General features: G+C 34.5%; 1 protein-coding gene across 8 annotated transcripts in view; it reads right to left on the reverse strand.

Moving 5' to 3' along the window:
* Nucleotides 1–2,444: 2,444 nt before the first annotated feature.
* Nucleotides 2,445–21,260, reverse strand: part of ncalda (neurocalcin delta a) — a 64,426-nt gene continuing 45,610 nt past the window's right edge. For 3 of the 8 annotated variants that reach the window (XM_087285809.1, NM_001114410.1, XM_087285808.1), the window contains 3 exon segments: nucleotides 16,102–16,501; nucleotides 9,930–10,035; nucleotides 2,445–4,484 (listed from right to left, as the gene is read on the reverse strand). In XM_087285809.1, coding sequence (XP_087141935.1) covers nucleotides 4,387–4,484; nucleotides 9,930–10,035; nucleotides 16,102–16,479 — 582 coding nt within the window. In that variant the 5' untranslated portion in view covers nucleotides 16,480–16,501 and the 3' untranslated portion in view covers nucleotides 2,445–4,386. 8 annotated transcript variants of the gene reach the window in all.

Consider the following 21,260-nt stretch of genomic DNA (forward strand, 5'->3'; position numbering starts at 1 on the left):
ATATATATAATAGGCGATTAAAACGATTGGAAAAGCTCAGATTGTTTTAGTCTGACATTAACAATTCACTATTTTAAAATGGTGGAATGAAATATATCTAGTTTCCCGTTTAGCCTTCTGTCAGAGCTTATCCAAATACGTATATTGTTGACCAGCAGACTGCCATTTATTTGTTAAGGCTACAGATGGAAAATGTCTGTTAAACTAACAGGCGTGGCACGATTTTAAAGGCTTCAAACGTTTTTGTTTTCTTCTTCTTTGATTAAAGGAATCTGTGGATCAGCTCATGTTTTTCATACGCAGCAAGTAATAAATGAATGAGTGAATTGATTAAAACACATCGGGGTTTCTTTCTAGATGAAGATTTCAGGTTTCAACAATCTAAATGATCAGCATCACCAATTGGAACAAATGCTTTCATAATTTGCTCAATTTGAAAGTAAAAAAAAAAGTAAAAAAAAAAAAATTAATAATATATATATATATATATATATATATATATATATATATATATATATATATATATATATATATATATATATATATATATATATATATGAATGATGTGGAACAGAGTGTACACCTAAATTTGAGACATGGCTCACAGAGTTTTGTAATGTATTACACATTGAAAATATTAGAAATGAAATTGCAGGTAAACCAAAGAAATTTTAAAAAATTTGAAAGCCTTTTTTTGGATGTCTACAGAATGACTAATAAAACTGACTGGTGTGGAAGATTTTACAAATCATAGCAATGTGTACAAAATACAAATTTTCAATAATTAGGTATGTAGTGCTCCATATACATCCCAAAACTTTTTTCCTATTTTTATTAATATATTTTCAGTTTTTTTCTCCTCTTCTCTTGTCATTTGTATTGATTTGTACTTTCTCATATGTATTTATGTTCTATATGTAATGTATATATGCAGATATTTGACTGGACTTGTGGATATGTGCAGGTATAGATTAGTCATGGAGGAATATGATTAAGTATCTGTACAGTTGTGGATGTGCATATGTATTTACATTTCACATATGATAATTTATTGTTATTTGCTGGCATGGGAGGGATTTGTTCTTTAAAATGTAAAAAAAAAAAAACTTTAAATAAAATAAACAAAAAAATAGATTTTAGTCTGTTTTCATATTTTTTTAAACGGTCTGTCTAATTCTCTCATAAATATGATACTTGTACTTGATCTGCATCCTTATCACACTTCATGGGACATTTCATAAGAGGTGTGTCACGCCGAGTGTGTACTCGAAAGAAAAAGAACCTGTTTTTACTTGAAGGGCTTCAGCTTCTACTCGTCCGACAGGTAACGATTTTGCATTGTTAGCTAAATGTGACAGTAGTTTATACATCACACAAACATTGAATTGACAAAATTAACCAGTCAAACCAGTCCAATAAAGGCTCAAAACTCTGGTCAGAGCTGACCTCTGATAAATCACATGTTGTATCTTATTGTGCCTGTTAATTCAAATTATTATTAATAATAATAAACAAAACAATTCCCATGACCTTACAAAAGACTTCTGTTTGCAAATTATTCATTCTGAACTGATGGGAAAATGTCAGTGAACAATGTCGGAGTAATCCCGCTGACTCATGTCATCTCTTGTTTGAGCATGAGAACAAGGAATTACATCAAATACATCTTATGGATACATTTTGTGGTATAAGAAAGGCACATTCAGATCTGTTTCAGCGATATTTAATCTTACAGCGCCGCAAAGTCAGAGACAGCCCAGTGTCTTAGACAGAGTCAGACATATGTAAGTTTACCTGTTACTATTGTGTTGTGGTTATTTTTATGGGTGTCAATGATTGCATGTTTTCAGCTTTCATTAATTAAAATAACCTCTCTAGTGTTTAAAGGAACAAAAAAAGCTTATAAAAATAAATAGAAGAATAATTTTTGGATGAACTATTCTTTAACACAACATGCAAGGCTGAAAAATAATTAACAAATTTCAAAGTAGAAGACATTTTAAATAATCACATCAATAATGCACATAAATATTAATGAGCAGTTACTGAATAAGAAAGAATACCTATTTACAATACATGGTTACATGCACACTTTCTTATAAAATAAGCCGGGTGCCCTGACATTTTGTCCTACCCAACAGTTTATGCTACCAACACTGTATTTGAATGAGGATGGGCTTAGAGATTAGGGCGATATTACAGCTTCATATCACACTACTGCACATTAAAATGTACACCGGTAGCAAAATCTGATGGGTAGCGTCATCAAAATGTGCCGTCTACTTTTTAACTGGGAGGTAGGACCATCTGACAGGGTAGGAAGAATTGACAACACCAGAGCTATTGACTTTGAGCATTTCACAAGAATCAAGCTGACTTCTTGTGGCCAAAGTAAGCATTGCTACATTTCAGACACACATAAAAAAAGCAAATAAACACGTTCCGTTCTCTCCAGATTTAATCTCTGCTCAATATTATAACCAAAACAATTTTTTCATGTCTCAAATCTACAGTCACAAAATACAGATTACCATACAAAATCTACAAAATGCAACAATTACAAACAAGTAGTTTGACAAAGAATATTTTTTACAGTATAAATTTATACAATACTGCTTTTATATTTTTGGCACCTGCCCACATGATATATCGGTGATACAGAAATGTTACGTCAGATGTTAAAAATGGAAAACAAAATGGAAAAACGACATAAAATTCACATAAAACATGAAATAACAAAGCAGTTTGATCTGCTGCATTAACTTTTTTTTACTCGACATTTTTTACAAAAAACAGCAGTTGTTCAATGAGTCAAAAACAAATCATTCAAACAAGTTCATTAACAGTATAGCAGAATTGAATGCACTGTGGTGAGGCATTTAACGTTCACAGGGAAATTCAAGAACATGAGAAGCAGAAGCGTGGCTTTCCGTGGTTTCAGCGCGATCACTAAAAGCAGGGCAGAGGGTGCTATAGGAACTGTTAGGAGTTCTGAATAAATGCTCTCCACCCGTTGTTTAATCAGTACATGCTGCAAGTGCAATGGATACCGCATGAGTGGAAAAACTCGTTCTATGACATGAGATCCTAACCGAAAGTACAATTTAGTATGCCAGGTTAATATTAGAAGCAAGATGCTCTCGACAAAACGACATCTGCCCAATGAGTGAATGAGAAGAGCTTCAGCTTAATTTGAAAAAGGCATATAAATCTCACTCATCCCCAGAAACACTTCAGTGTGTACAGTATAAGGCAATTCAGTAACGTGATGATGCACACGTGTACAATCAGGAGTTAAAGACCGGCTGTATAGCAGATAAACGTGATCGTAGAAACCTTTAAATCAATAAAGCTTTAGTTGTTTTTCCAACAACACAAACCTTCGGTAAAATGCGAACAATGCATCACAACATCTAGAACCAGGGTGAGCGAACCAGGCTGTAACTGATATTAACCGAATACACACACACACACACAACACATGCATACAAATTACACAAATACTCTCCTGTCTACCAATGAAGATAAACTCGCTGTCGCATGCTTTTGTTCAAAACATCAATAAAACCAATCGCTGCATCCTAAGATGAGTAGAGTTTCGCATGCGTGTCTGATGCTTTTAGATTTATATACAAGCTTACCGTTACCAGAATACAAATATTAGAAAACGTTCATGTTTTTCCAAACAGTAGACTAAAACCGAATGAATCAAAATCTGATGTTCGTTTTCAGCATAAATGACAAGGCTCTTTAGATTGAGCACAATGTGGGGAATCGTCAGTGTACAACTGGAATTCTGCATGCCTGACGTATTGGTCCCTTAGGAGAACTGTACTGTGATCTGCCAATTATGACGTTGGCATAACCATTGATTTGAGATACACAATCTGAAATTGAAAAACGACCTCAAATACTTAGACATAACCAATGCTGAGGTGTTTGTAGAGACAAAAGCGATTCCACTACTGTTCAAGAATGATTTCCAATCTTATATTATATTCATGTGTTGGTCAAGCTTAAACTGTCACAGCTCTAGTACCCAGATAGTATTCCTAACAAGATCTAAAACCTGTTGTCTTATCAGGAAATTAATTCAGCTCAGATTTCAGCTCTAGTTCACTCCATCACATGCCTCTTTCAGACCTGGTACGGCTCCCTGCTGAGACAACATGGCCAATAACTCTGTGTGTGCGTATGTGTGTTACTATTTCTGGCCAAACTCAGTTTGATGAGACCCAGATGCCATATTCTGAAAAGAAAGAAAAAAAAAAAAAAAAAAAAAAAAAAAGGACCCTGCATCATTTCCCTGCAAGCAGAAGGAGTGACTCTCAAAAACAAAATTAAAACCAATAAATAAATAAAAGGTTGAAGAACGAGACGCTGATCTCAGAACTGTCCTGCACTGCTGGGATCACACTGTAGCAGACGAACAATGGATGGGTCACTCTTTGCGCCTTTGATAAACTCCTCCAGAGACAGTTTTCCTAGAATAAAACAGAAGCGGACACAGGCTCTTAAAATGGTGTTAGTTTACAATAAAACATGAGGTGGCTAGTTTTCCACTATAGGGTATATGCCGAGCTAGTGCTGTTCCCATGCTGATACACTTCCGGTGACCTGTTATTGTGAACTTTTTTTCATTTTATACGGTTCCTTATACAGCATCGATGTTGTAATGTCATTAAAATACATTCAGTTAAATAAACTTTAGCATTTATTTGGTTGCTCAAGCGTAAAACGAGACAAAAAGCCGTTTACTCGCACGCGCCTGTCAGAATCAGCAGGCTAACGCAGAAGCTCTATTAAATATACTAGGGTAAAATAAATACTCATATTATAAAGATATGGCAGGGGAAATGTAATTTCATGCAGTGCTTCTTGTACAATCTGAGACCCACTTTAAATCGGATATCACTCAGCTAGTGGAGATCGCTGATTTTTAAAGAAAACAGACCTTAAACGCACCGGATTTTGCATTGGCATTCAATTTGCCGGAAGAGCTTAACCCAGGTTACTGGCAAATTAAAAGTCCTATTAGCATGCTTCGGCATATACCCCATTCAGTTCACTGTGGTAGAACATGAATCAGTGTGCATAAAGGTGTATTGAAGACTACAGCAGATATTTAGCATTTTATTTTTCATCCAAATATGCAAAATAAATAAATAAATAAATAAATAATGCATAATGTCTTTTTCCATTCTGCCATACAAGGCGACTTTTTTTGTTTAGTGTTTTTTTAAAGATGACAGATTTTTGCCTGAAATTGTGGTTCTTGGTGATTTATATAATGGAGGTCACATATCATATTTAGGAGTTAAAGTAAAAAAATATATATACTGAGCCTGAACTTTTTTTGGGGGGGAGGGGGGAGGGGGGGTGACTCTCTTCAATGATTACATATTTTTACTTAATGCCATCTCAACAACAACGGCTATTTTTATGGCAAAAACATTTCATTAATAAATATACAATAAAAAAAACACAAACAAATGAATACATAAATAATTAAGATTTTTAATATTATTATATGATATAAAAAAGTTTCCTGGTGGCCAGGCATGCGATAGGCCGAGGACAAAAAGAAGGACTCTAACCTGAAAAATATATCATGCATTGCTAAAGAGTTAATCCCTTTCCCTTTCCTTCAGCATACTCATTGCTTTTAAATCGGTTTAATTAATTCTAAAATATTTTTTTTTATAAATTGGTATTATCATCAAACTAATTTCATGACAATTTCAGGTATTACATTTCAGGTGCTTAGCCGTAGCACTAAGTAAATAAAGACATCAGGGCAGATGACCTGCAGAGGATAACAAAATTGCTTCCAGGCTTAATTTATATTGTACATAGAGCGCACGGGACATGATCCAAATGCAAGTGCGGAAAAAGTGCACAGTCACGCATGCATTCATAGTGATTTCATAAACTTGCATATTGTCAGCGGCTTCGTCATATGCGCACATTATAGCACTACATAATATTATTATACTTGAATGACGTCAGGAGTAAGGCAGTTAATGCTCCTCCTTGTGCACAGTGATGAAAAATGAAGGCGCAATCCATCAGTCAGGTCTTCTGCTTTGATGACGATAAACCTCACTGAGACCCCAACTCTATATATATATATATATATATATATATATATATATATATATATATATATATATATATATATATATATATATATATATATATACATATACATATATATATATATATATATATATATATATATATATATGAGCAATTCCATGAAAATGTCAACCTTGCCATGAAAAGAAAATTTTTTTCACCAAAATAGCGAAATGTCTCTGTCAATGTTTTCAAACTATTACATTTGATTTACCAAAGTCAAACAAATGGCAATTTCACATCTGTCACATCCATAACGAAAAAGTGTCACATCCATAACAAAGCTTTTCCCTCAAAAATGCAAAAATGTCAAAATAAAATAAAATCAATCAGTTTTGTTCTATAAAGAGCCAACTCTTATCCTTTTGTTGAGCATTATTTATTTTGGGTTGTGCAGTTTAATTCACAGAATTTCTACAAAATATGTTGTATACTGTAAACTCGCAGACTTTTTTTTGTCACATCCATAACGCTTCTTTATTTTCCTCATTTAAAGTATAAAAATGTTCACAGATTGAATTTTTTTTGGAAAATATAAACAGATGGTTCAATATAATGTTAACGTATACTTTCTCTGCGAATTTATGTTTTGAATTTTTACTGCAAATGTCACATCCATAACGCTGGAATCAGCCATATATATATATATATATATATATATATATATATATATATATATATATATATATTTTTTTTTTTTTTTTTTTTTTTTTTTTTTATGTGAGAAGACAATAGATTATTATAGTGCACCTTTAGTATGCAAACAGGAGTGAAATCTATACTGAGGGCCAAAAATCTAGATGTCACTACACATTAAAAGCTAAAAAAGCATTGACAAAATACATGCAATTGGTGCATATAATTGAAAAATCAAACCTTCGAGTTTATAATTAATTTAGTACATTTGGCACCTTTTCTTCGCATTAGTGATATGCGGTATTGTGTCATTTGTATCTTAACCAAAAACCATAGATAAGAAAAAATATACACAAAAGTAGAAACTGCAGGTTGAAGGAAAACAGTGCAGTAAAAGCAAAACATTTTACAAAACTAAAATGTAAAAGTAATTTTTTTTAAACTACTGAGTAAATAACAAATTCTTAAAAAACTAATCAATTACAGTAATTTGAGTATTTGTAATCCATTACTTTACACCATTGCTTGATGCTGTAAGCTCTAAAAAAAAAAAAAAAAAAAAAAAAGAACATTACATTTCGTCACCTATCTGCTTTATAATTATAAGGTTCTATCTGCGCTCTGAATGATTTTGAGATATTGAGCTTCAAAGTTTTTGCATTTCATAGCAAACAATGTGTGTGTAATTTTTTTTTTGAATGAAAAGTCTTAAAATGTAAACTATTTATATAAAAAAAAAACATCCCATAATGTAAATATAATGTAATTTAATATGAACATGTCAGTAACTCAATTTTCACAAAAATGTCAGATAGAACCTTATAACACTAAGGTGACGATTTGTGTGTGCAGTCTCAACTTAAAAGATTTCCACAGTTTGTTGAACATCATTACACACCAGGGGCCAGTTTTTCAAAATTAATCCAGTGGGACTTTGGATCACGGATGGAATCAGATATTGGAAATGGGTTTTTCAAAGTAACAGAGATATTTTGAATTAAGATAAGACCATGTAATCCAATCTTACATTTGATTTAGATCAAACCTGCCCTTTAGGTTATTCAAAACATTGAATTCAGATTGGGATCTACTTGATCAAAAAAAAAAAAAAAAAAGATTATCTTGATTTCATCAGAAGGTTGGTTTCAGTTGTGATTTTAACCAAATAAACCAAATAAAATAAAAAAAGGTTTTATTTTTAAGTAAATAATCAACTTAATAGTCACTGATGATATATAAATTCTTTCATATTTTAAAGCCTATATGAAACATCACACATCTAATGAGATATAGAAAACAACAACAACAACAACAACAACAAAACAATATCAAAGCAGTTTTGTATAAGAACAAACTAAAAATGTAAATCTTGATTACAGTGTTTTTGTTTTTTACCATTAAAACAAACAATGGCTGTTTTTGGCCACTGGTATTTTGCCTACCTGTTGTTCTTTGCTAAGCCAGAAGGCTACATTGTTGGTCTGTGGAAAACAGGATTTGGTATTCCTGAAATTTGGTATTTGGATCACAGTGATCCAATCCAATGTTTCTTTTAAAAAACTGACATAAAAGTAAGATAGATCAGTTAATCCTGGATAGCAAAAATCCGAATTAAATTATTTTTAAAAACTGGGCCCAGGACATTGTCATGAACAGGGTCAGGACTGTTTGCAGAGGCTGTGGATAATAATACAGTAATAATGTTGCAAATAGTATTCAGTGTTAAACTGAAGAAAAAAAAATCCACATGTATGATACAAGACCTAAGGGTGAATAAAAATGAAATGTCTGGTTGAATTATTCCTTTGTGTTCCAGAATTTAATGATTTTCATCCTCATTCATTCATTTTCTTGGCGGCTTAGTCCCTTTATTAATCCGGGGTAGCCACAGCAGAATGAACCGCCAACTTATCCAGTATGTTTTAACGCAGCGGATGCCCTTCCAGCCGCAACCCATCTCTGGGAAAATTTTATGATTTTATAACTGGTAAATAACATTCTCATTTTAAATGTATGATATAAAATAAAAACTTCAGAGTAATTTAGAGAAATCTGAGGGATGACCTAAGTTTTAAATTGTTGTTTTAGTTTTAATATAATCCATAATAAATACAGGTAGATTTATATCTGACCATCACATGCACACAGAAAAACATACAACTCCTCGTCCCAAAAGTGTTAATTACAGTATCAGTCAGCAGGTGGCAGTACAGTCCTTAAAAATATATAATAAAAAAAATACATAAAAACAGGCAGCGAACAATGCTAAGAATCAAAGCGCATTTGTACAGTGCTACCGCAGTGAGATTTCATGAAATGATTAACGTACAGGCCCTCTTAAATCACTTTTAGTCCACGATTAGCCTGCATGGCTTCTTTTGATTTTAATTGTGCATAGTGTTTGGAGTTTTTACTGTAATCTTTAAAGTAGATAGTACATTTTCTCTACGCAAATACTAAAATATGTGTCTGCCCTTTGAGACTGGTCAAGAAAGAGCAGGAAATATATCTATAGACTATAGAATCAGTGAACGCTTTACATTCCACATTATCAATCTGTGTGATTCTCAGTCCTCAAGTGGCAGCACACTCTTACCCAGAAAAGTTGAACAGTCTTATATCTTGTTTAACCATTAATAGGACTCTTCACAGCACTCAATTATGTAAGACTTTTTATAGTGGCATGGTACATTTAAATATGTTGTATTAGAGTGCTTGAACAAAGACAAACTTTATGCTAGAGCACATTTGTTATTATTATTATCATCATCATTTGCTTTAGGTACAGTCAAAAAAGATTTTGCTGCTTTTTTATTCACACAACTTTTTTAAAAAAATGAGCTGATAAAACAATTCTTGAGATTTTTTATGACAACTTAATTGTTTTATGTTACTTAAATTTGTCAGTTTGGTCAATTTGTGTTAAGTCAACATGAATAAATTGTGTGTAACCCTGCGTGTTTTCCAGTATTTCCAGAATATAATCACTAAACAACACACTAATCAACACGGAGAGGGAAACAAACCTTGTGCACACATTATTACAGTGTTTGGGACAATACATTTCACATCACGAGAGAGAAGACTGCCATGTATTTTTAATATATACTGTCAAAGACGATTCATGAAAGTGGGAGAAAAAGGACCATCCTTACCATCCCGATTGGTGTCCATTTGTCGGAAGATCTTTTCTGTTCTCTTCTCAGGTGTGGACTCATCCTCTGGCATCTTCATCACTGATGACACCATCTTGTAAATAGCCTGAATGAGACAACAAACAGGTGATTCTTTCTTCAAAACATACAACAGAAAAACCAAGCCTACATACAGTTGAAGTCAGGATTATTAGTTATTATAATGTTTAACAGAGCAAGGACATTTTCACAGTATGTCTGAAAAGTTTTTTTCTTTTGGAGAAAGACTTATTTGTTTTATTACAGCAACAAAAAAAAGAGATTTTAATTTTTTAAACACCATTTTATGGTCAAAATTATTAGCCCCTTTAAGCTGTATTTTTTTCTCGATAATCTGCAAAACAAAACATCATTATATACAATAACTTGCCTAAGTACCCTAACCTAGCTAGTTAACCTAATGAACCTAGTTAAGCCTTTAAATGTCACTTTAAGCTGTATAGAAGTGTCTTGAAAAATATCTAGAAAAATTATTATTGACTGTCATCATGGCAAAGATAAAGTAAATAAGTTATTAGAAATGAGTTATTAAAACTATTATAATTAGAAATGTGTTAAAAAAATCTTATCTCTGTTAAATAGAAATTGGGGAAAAAATAAACAAGCAGTCTAATAATTCAAGGGGGCTTATAATTCTGACTAATATAAACCCTAATTATAAACCCTAACCCTAACTGTATATAGCGTGTATATTGTGAAAACAGCCTCACACCATAATCCCACTCTCCACCAAACTTTACACTTGGCACAATATAGTCAAGTTCTCCTGGCAACCACCAAACCTAGACTTATCCATTGTATTGCCAGACAGAAAAGTGTGATTTGTCACTCGAGAGAACAAATTTCCAATCAGTGAGCGCTAAAGTTAGGGATGCTTTCATGTTGAAATGAAAGTGAAGTGACACATGGGACCAGAAGCCCACGCAGTACGTCACCATTCCTGTTTAAACTAAATTCACAAGCTTTTGGTATTTAAACACTGAACCTCAAACTGTAAAGAGAACTCACACAAGAGGAATGAGAGTTGTGAACGAATGTGGGTACACCTGGTAAAAAATGTGGAAGAGCTTACAAATGAGTTGAAATATGGTTAATCAAAAGTAATAAGTGTGGCTTAATCAGTGTTATCTAAAATTAAATGTCAAAACAGCTTGTATGTTCTTCTCTAAAGGATATAATGTTGATATAAAACAGAATATTGTTATCTCAGAAGAGAATTAGATTATACTGTAAATACCTAGGGCAATGGCTAACAACTTTAATAATTTAACCAAGCACATGTTTTTCCATGGCCCACTGCAACTTTTTTAATGAACCCGCTATATGTGGCAGATTAATTTATTTTGATTCAAACCTGCTGACTCTTTATTAAATAAACAACCAATGATTTCATAAAATATACATAGCGTGTCACCAAGACCAGAGATTTAGTCATGTCTGAAGGAAGCGTTAATATTGCATCCTTGCTTTGCTTCTATAAATTAGTTCAATACCAATGTATATGCTTTATAAAAATAAATAAATAAATAGTTTTAGTGGCTAATTCATCTTGTTCTGGTTGCATCAAGTTCTGCGAGTGCAGGTCTCGTGTTGGAAGAGCAGTAAATATCAGCAGAGAATGGAGCACTGGACCCACTGACAGCCAAGTAGCAAAATAAATATTTTTATAAATTGGCTAAATCAAATAGTGATTGCATAGTAGGAAGTTATTTCTCAATATTTCGCAAACCTACAATTCCCTCACAGCCCACTGGGGGGCTGTGGCCCACAGGCTAAACACCAGACCTAAGGGTTCATCTAGACTCCTTTCTCAGTTTTAAAACAAGTATAAAAAGATAATTAGTTAGAAAGATAGTTAATATTAAGTTTATTCTCTCTCATATCAATTGTAGTTTGATAAATTTATCTGAACACAAAATCTACTTTTTTTAAATCATCTGGAATTAAAATAGTAGAAAAAAAAGTTTAGTTTTCATTGTTGAACTAACTGAAAAATATTACTTGCTTACTTGGGAAAACATGATTGGGCTAAAAAATGGTTGTGTAGTTTACAAGAATATGCCTCCTTTAGCTCATCCCTCTCTCTCTGACTTTATTCCATTAAAAATTTCCATTAGAATTTATTACCACAGTCTGTTAGAGAACATGCATCCTTTAAATTATGTATAATGTATGGCTTCTTAATAATAAACATTGTGAACATTAGGTTCTTGCTGATGTGTATATTTGTACACTTGTTTATACATTTCATTTGTATTATTAAGGTTTTAGGTCAAAACATCCAGCAAAAGAGACTACCAATGAAAAGTCTTTGGGCTAAAATGGGAACATTTACATTCGTGAGGAATGTTGATTAATGCACACTGTCCACTTGTTGTGGAAATAAATAAACTAATGTATAAGTAATAATAGAAGTTTAGAGGTCTGTAGTTATCGACTGCAAAAAGTTGGTGACATCTGCACACAGTGCAACTCAGAATACGCAGGCTTGGCACTATGACTTTGAGGCCCCGTTTATACTGATACATTTTAGTTTTAAAACACATAAGTTTTGCTACGGTTACGCCATCCGTCCACACTACGCCGGAGTTCTCGAGCTCCGGAAACGGAACGTTTTGAAAACGCTGGAGAGGCCATTTTCATTCTAAAACGTGTCTGTGTGGATGGGGGAAAACGGAGACATGTGAAAACAGAGACAGGGCTGAAGACATTCGCCCATCTGATTGGGGCTTTTTTCTCAATATTAAGTAGCCTACACACAGTTCAGTCTTCTTCTCCTTGTAAGTTCTTCCAGACTTTGCAAGTTTGATATGCAAAACATACTCCCGAGGTCACGTTGGGTAAACCTTCAAAGGGAACAGTGTACTTCATAACCTTATTCACATCATCCTGGATACGTTGTTTCACTATCTTAACAATTAAATGAAAACATGATATAAGGAACTGCTAGTTTATCTTATCATATCTTTGCGCTCAGCCGAAACACGTTACCTGAGAACAAGTAATAGATTTAATAGACCATAGTTGGGGAATGTGTCGTTAGATATGGACAACAAAATGAATTAAATATCACGTTTAACAAATATAGTGAGATTGAATTAAACGTTAGATCCTTGATGAACAGTCCGAAGAGCACAGCTCACATCTGGCTAGATCTGCTGCAGCGCATACCAGAGTGTGTGTGTGGTCATGTGATGTGCGTTTTCAGTGGTGTGGTGTAGACTGAGAGCTGTTCAGGAATGCTGGGTGAAACAATAGTGTTTTAAACTGGTTTAATAGCTGTTTTAAAACTAAAATGTATTAGAGTAAACGGGGCCTTAGTTGCCTATCTTGGCTGAGGTTACTGTTGCTCCCAATTAATTACACTTTGTTGTGATTTCAAACATTGTAAAAGCGCTATACAAATAAAGGTGAATTGAATTGAATATTCTTGCTAATCACTTAAAAAGCAGCAATACATAAAGTTTAATGTCATTCCTTTTCCCTACTGAACAACAATTCAACATCAACCAAAAGTTCTACTGAGAAAAATAAAACATGATAAATTAATAAAGATGAATATAGATTATTTATAATTTCCCACAACCTGATCATCTGAAAAAGCATTCATGATGTAAAGTGCAGCTCTCCTGTGGAGAGTTATTGAGAATACACTCTACAGGGGATCCACTTTACAACCTGTCTATACATAATTAACACATTCAGTACATTAGTTTTACATCAGCCTGCCAGGCAAAGAGAATTATGAATTAACACACCAACCTTAGTCAAGGTCACAGCTAAAATGCAAAGGTACACTGTAATATGAATGAATATGAAGCAACACTGTAATATGTTGGTTTTGACAGTATCGAAACCTGAGGAATCACTTTTTGCAAGAATGAATCAAAAGACAAACATGGCCAAGTGCAACAAGAGCAAATGTGAAATAGAGCACTCTGATTAAAAGCCTGTTTATCGAAGACAGAAATAAGACTTTCTTTACAGTATGGAGCTTCCTGACAGTCTAACACCACAGCTATCTGTGCTGCTAACACACTACAATCTGGAAGTGAGAAAAAAATAAAGCATATGCGATGTGAAAATTGGGTAGCAGGATTGGGTTGGAATCTCTTTTGAGCTTCCCTAAAGAAATGTCGGTTTCTATTTTAGACCACAACAGTCATAGGCTACTTTCATACTGCAGACAAATGTGGCTTAAATCCCAATTTCTCTGCCCATATGTGACTCAGAGCTGTTTTTGTTATGACAGTGTGAACAGCACAAACCACATGGAATCTTTTCAGTTCTATTTTGTGCCACTATCATATGTGGCGTTAAATGCGATACAGATCTAACGTTTTGCGATGAACAGTTCACTACAATCGCTACACCAGCATGGTCAGTCTTGACTGTTCTCTGAAGCGAATGATCACAGTGGAGTGATTCGAATGTTCAGTGTGTCGCGTGAAAAGCTGCTAAATTCGAATCCACTTTTACGCAAGGGCTGGGGCTTAGCCAGGGAAAGGTGCGAGCCACACTTGTCATATATCACAACTTTTTCAATCAAATAACTCTTATGTTAAAAGTCAAATATTGAAATCCACATTAACTACTAGCAAAACAATGTGCACATGCTTTTTCCAACATCATACGGCTGTGTACATAGAACGGGCAAAGTATTAAAGACGTCAGGTTTTTTCCTGTGAATTATATTTCTAAAGTAGCTGTTAATATGGAACTAAACCAGATTTAGTTCCTTAAATAAAAATAAAACAAAACAAATCTGAAAAATTATCTCTGTGTAATACCAATGGAGAAAGTACTGAAACCTATTTAATCCTTTATATAAAAGGCTTTTTTTGATAATGGCAGCTTATAGACAACTCCCATATGGAGAACGAAGTCACATGAATTGCTCAGGTTTGATTTTTTTCACAGACTTTAACAGAGTGTAAAAATCTTGATGGTTCTGTGGGTCTCGTCTATCAAATCGGAGCGTTATTTTGTATTTTCTATCGGATTAAAGTCAGATGACTGGTTGGGCCATTCTACAGCTTGATTTTCTTTCTTTGAGAGCATTTGAGCGCTTCCTTGGCTGTGTTTTGGATCATTGTCCTCCTGAAATGGTTTTATTTCATCATCCTGATAATGTAGATGTTGGACTGAAGCAGTTTATATTAATTTACAATAGGAATGTCCTGATCATTTTTTTTCCCCCTTGAGTCAGAGTCATTTCATTTTGAGTATCTACCGATACTGAAACTCAATCTGATAGTTCTATAATACATTAAAAAACAGGTCCAGGATGTTCCTTTTAAACAGATCACGTTTGTGAGGTAGCTTAAATGATAAATAACATAAATTCTTCACTTTTGGATTTGAGTGCAACAGTATATATATAAAAAAACTAATATAAAAACAAATAGCTCAACTTCAAATACCCAGCAGGCATGTAAACAAAAAGATAGTGTCGCAGTGTTTGCAAAGGCATTTAACCAATAGCATCTCTGCAACAAAGTGATGTCATGCCACATGCTGTGGCACCGCATAACTATAGATGTGTTAAAAAATAATATTCGAGTCCTGATCTGGGATAATGTCCAATTTCAATCGTATCTATAACCGCGTGATCAGGCCCTATTTTCGATCATGTGATTAGATTTGGACATACATAATTATAATGAGGAAGGGCAGAAGGTTGCTGAAGAACAACACAGAGGTTTCAGCTGCAGTCTGGGTTTTCACTGCCTTCCTACACTTTCCTTTCTTCATGTGTTCAATACTTTTTCCCTGCATTAATTCATTTTATTAGGCATAATTAATTTTTGTCAACTAATTAGATTTGTTTTCTTTGATTTATAATTTTTTTTTTTGGTTATTACCAACATCCTTTAGAAATAAATTTTCTGAGAAAAATGCTGATGTGTTTAATTACTTATTTTCCCCGCTGTGATTAGAAAGTTTCCACTTTGTGTAGTTGTTCTTTTGCACACACTTGTCAGTTTAGGACCATGATCAGTTCACATTGGAAACCTGCTATTGGCGATATTGAAAACAACATTGTGAACAGTTATCAAAAAAAGAAAAAAAAAATGGATCTGAGTTCCAACATTTAAGTTAAATCATAAAGGATTTAGGCAGGCTCACATACCTGCACAATCTCAAGCATCTCTGATTTGCTGATGTAGCCGTTTCCATCCAGATCATACATACTAAAAGCCCACTTAAGCTTCTGTTCCAGTTTTCCTCGTGACGTGACGCTCAATGCAATTATGAACTCCCGAAAGTCAATGGTACCATCGCCGTTTGCATCAAACGTACGGAAAACGTGCTCTGCAAACTTTGAGGCATCTCCATAAGGAAAGAAGTTTCCATAGATTTTCTTAAACTCCTCCATTGAGAGGTTGCCACTGGGACAGTCCCTTAGAAAGCCTTTGTACCATTCCTGGATCTCGTGCTCTGTAAAGTCTGTGCTCTCTAACAGGTCTTGCATCACCTCAGGCCGGAGCTTGCTGTTCTGTTTCCCCATGGTTTCGTTTCACAAGACAGCACTGGCAAAAGAAAAGGGAGAGAAATCAGGTTAGGAAGCTCGGCAGATTTAAGTATAAGAACTGTATAAAAACTTTGCAATTAGTATTTCTTTGTTACATTCAGAGCATTTACTTGTTAATCAAAATAATAATAATAAAAGTACTGTCATACATAGATTTCCATCATAAACATAAGCATAGGAATAGTGACCCACAGAATCGGAATTAAACTGCAATTGGACTTCCCACCCCTACTCTAAACCCATGCATTAAGCTCTATATGCACCTAACACTTCATGAAATGAGTTGCTGTTGTTCTGCTTGAACTGCTTCCACTTTGCTATGAAGCTTTCAACTGTTGACTGTTGAATATTTTGTAGTGAGGATTTTTTACCAATGGACTATGCTATCACAATATCATGCTTAAACTCACTGAGCTCCTAAGTGTGACCCATTCATTCACTATTGTTTGTAGAAGGAGGTCTGCATACTTATGTGCACGATTCTATACACCTTCTCACATCATTCAGTTAATTGAAGAGTTGTGCCAAAGCTTTCTGCAGTATACTGGCTATAGTTCTATTTATTATTTTTGTTCTATTTAAAAAATGTTAGATATTGGTATTAAAAAACTAAAATACAGAGGAAGGAGTTGCAGTAAATTTATACGTATTGCATTAACGATTGTTTCAATCAGATTGTCTTGCATTAACTTTAGACTTCTTTGATACAGTTCAGTCACAGTAAGATAAATAAGTTACTCTCAGCTCCAAATCTTAAACTACTTGTCTTTATAAACATTTAGTTCTTTATAAATAAAAGTGCAATAGCCAACTACAATGATTAATGCGAGAAAAATGAGAGGAAATATTCAGTTGAAGTCAGAATTATTAGCCCACATTTGATTTTTTTTCCTTTTTTAAATATTTCCCAAATGATGTTTAACAGAGCAAGGAAATTTTCACAGTATGTCTGATAATATTTTTTCTTTTTGATAAAGTTTTATTTGTTTTATTTCTACTAAAATAAAAGCAGTTTTTAATTTTTTAAAAGCCATTTTAAGGTCAAAATTATTAGCCCCTTTAAGCTATGTATTTTCGATAGTCTACAGAACAAACCATCATTATACAATGACTTGCCTAATTATCCTAACCTGCCTAGTAAACCTAATTAATCTAGTTAAGCCTTTAAATGTTTCTTTAAGCTGTATAGAAGTGTCTTAAAAAATCTAGTATTTATTTTATGTCATCATGGAAAAGATAAAATAAGTTAGTTATTAGAAATGAGTTACTTAAACTATTATGTTAAGAAATGTATTGAATTTTTTTCCCTTCGTTAAACAGAAATTGGGGGAAAAAATAAACAGGGGGCTTATAATTCAGGGGGCTAATAATTCTGACTTCAACTGTAGATTTAAAACATCTAGGGAAAACCAGCACAAACATTGCCAAATCTCAAGAGAACAAATCATTCTAGATACACAAATAGCAATGAATAAAATGGCAAAACAGAAATTAAATATGCCCATGTGATAGGTCATTTACAGTGTCCAGCTGCAGAACCTCCTTTGAGGCCTGAAGGTCTGGAGAGCGTCAGCTGTTACATCACATATCTATACGCAGGAAGTAACTCCTGTTTCTTAGTTGGGTCATGGGTTTTTGCATGAACCAAATGCCTTGCTAAACTTCTTAGCGCACACACAAGCAGACTTCAAAAATGGAATAATACACCGATTTACAATTGTTTTGAAATGGGCTGAATGACTCCTCAGAACAGAAGAGAAAAACATTGTTCACTAGATCAAACTGCAGCTCTTGAAACCTAAGAACACTTGAAGATCTAAAACTGCCTTTCTGAATTACCCAGCAAGTACAATACATCCCATCCTAACTGTTTGGTAAAATGGTGGTCCTTCATTTTTTGGTGATTTAATTTCAGCAATGTTAACACATGTAATATAAAATAAACTAACCGTACGTTCACACCGAAAGCGGCGAGAGCGTCCAAGGTCGCTCTGGACGCCTTGGCGACAACGCTGTCTGCCTTCAGCTCCTGTGGCGAGAGCGTCAAAACTCGCTACATTGATCTCATATTTAAAGGAGCCGTTGCATCATATCAGTTACATTCCTGCATAAAACATGTTTCTAGCGTGAAAATGTTGCGCACTTCTTATAAAATTCATACAAAAATGGAAGATCAAGTTGCGTGTGGCTTTGCTCTATTTATCCAATATGTGTCCATATGTCTGAAATATCCTGAAGCAGCAGTAACGTACTGTTTTGTACTGTCACATCGCGTGAGATTCCCGCTTTTTTAAGATAAATATATAACATTAATGAACATCAGTAACTCGCCAGTAACTTATTTAATGTATGTTCCTGTAGGTAAAAATTGTAAATAATTGGAAATCCGGCGACCGCAATAATCAAACCCTTGGGAACAACTGTGGTCGGAACCAAAGTTCACAGGTCTGTGTTCTCTGAACTGCTATCAAGCGATGGACGTCTTCATTCTGATTGCTTGCCGCCGAACCGCGTCATAGCTCATTACCATAAAGTTGACTTCATTTCAACTCTCCTCGACGCTCACGCCGGCGAAAACGAAAACGGCGATACACAATCCTTTAGAAACCATTATTTGCTGCTCAATAAACACTGCCTACAAATCTTTATTGCAGTGATGCGTTTCTGGATTTTTTAATGATTAACAACAGTTCTTTTAACTCTTTAACTAATACAGCGTGGAGCATTTTTCTCTTAAAACATTTATGTTGGATAAAATGTCCCAGAGTCACTTTGCAAGACGGCAGATTCTCTGAGCTCAAATTTTGAAGGAACTTTTTCACACATAAATCTATTTAAAACAGCTTAGCACCCTAGTAAATGCAAAGACTAGGATCAGAGGAGACAAACTGCTGTTATCTTTTAATACATGTAACCAAATTCCTTACTGAACCACTTGCCAATTGTACTCATTGATTGATTGATTGATTGATTGATTGCCACATCAGCAATGAAATATGGCAAAATAGATATACATAAATATTACATGATAAAAGCAAATTTGTATTACAATAAAAAGTTACTTGGATATAAAATATAAATAAATAAAATTCACACAAAAATATATTCAAAGTTAAATATGATTTTTCAGTTCAATTTCAGATAAATAACTTAAGATTATTTATCCAAAGTACTCTCCTTATAAAAATTTTGTCTAATGGTATTCATACTTCCACATTCCAATAAAATAGGTTTCATGGTAAGAGCAGTCTGGCAGTAATTACATTAAGGTGGTGCTTCATTATTGAGTAAATACAAATGAGTCAGCCTAGAATGTCCAATTCGACATCTAGTAAAAACAGTTTGATCATGCCTGGTCTCAAAATTATAATTTTCCAAGTGTCTATCATTTATTTTTGGGTTAATTTCATGTAATTTATTATTTGTGCAGTTACCCCATTCCCTTTATCATGTTTCGTTTATATACAAGTTAATTGTAGGTTTCAAGTCCTCAGGAGGAATTAAACATTTTGTCACTTTCAAGGAGATGGCCTGTTTTGCTGCTTCATCTGCCAGTTCATTTCCATGTTTCAGTTGTATGATAAGAGTGCATTAAAGAGCCCCTATTGTGGGTTTTTGAAAATGACCAACTCCCCGGCTGGGGATTTGATTGTTGGGCAAAGCAGAGTACAGGTAAGCCCTGAAAACATTTAACACTTCACGCAAGAGGTGCCACAGAAATGATTGCAAATACAAATGATCTACAGCTGAGAAAGTAGAAAAGCTCCAAGATAATTAATGAAATCAGATCTGGCACGTGACACACTTCATAAGTGTAAGGCTGTCTCATTGTTTTCTCTAGCTTGCAAATGATCTATTTAACTGTGTTTTGTTACTTGTAACCGTTTGTTCTGTATACGGTTAATTCTATATATTCTCATATCGTTTCTAATGCCACATTAAAAACGTGATGCGCCCTGCTTTGTTTATGAATTTAAATGTTGTTGTGAGCTCGTGTTTGTAATGAAGTTTACGGCCCTTTGGCCGCCGGGAAGAAGGAGGCGGAGAACCGACGCAGGTTTAAAATATTTATTAATAACAATGACGGCAGCTCCTCACGGAGACTGCCGTCTAAATCAAAACAAACGGACGGCAGTCTCCACTGAAAGCAAAAGTAAAACAATATGCCCGGGCCCGGTCCTCTCTCGCCTTCCTCTGCCATCGGTCCTCCTTTTATGGTCCAGAGCTCCTTCCGTGGGATCCGAGGCAGGTGCGCACCGCAGGTGTATCCACTTACGCGGTGGCCTCACCACGTTCCCACGGCTCTCAGCCACGCCCCCTCGCCACAGTGTTCTACTGCTGTTTGTCGTTGCTATGGCCACTGTCAGCTGTTTCTACACACGTGCAGTGGCAAGGTTCAGAGTAGTTCAGCTTTTGCCACTGTATGGATTAATACTGAATGTGTATCATAGTTAAGAGTGGAGCAATATGCTGGTGTTTAACTATACTACTTTTGGTGGTAAGGTGTCTGAATAACACTGTTGAGTAAGCTATGAATCGTGCTTCGGGCATCCGCTGCGACTGGATTCTATAACAATGTTGGGAACCCAGGGGCTTGACAAACCCGGTTGGGCATTTTACTGTCTCGCGCTGAATGCTGTCGACCAATCAAAACAGGCTGTCATAAGTCCAATCAGCTTCACACCAAGGAAGGGTTCGGGAACAAATGAACCAGTGAATGATTCATATAGGAGTCGCTGGGATGATTAGGTAAAAAT

This window comes from Danio rerio, chromosome 16 (genome assembly GCF_052040795.2).
Source record: "Danio rerio strain M-AB ecotype USA chromosome 16, GRCz13ab, whole genome shotgun sequence".
NCBI classification, from domain to species: domain Eukaryota; kingdom Metazoa; phylum Chordata; class Actinopteri; order Cypriniformes; family Danionidae; genus Danio; species Danio rerio.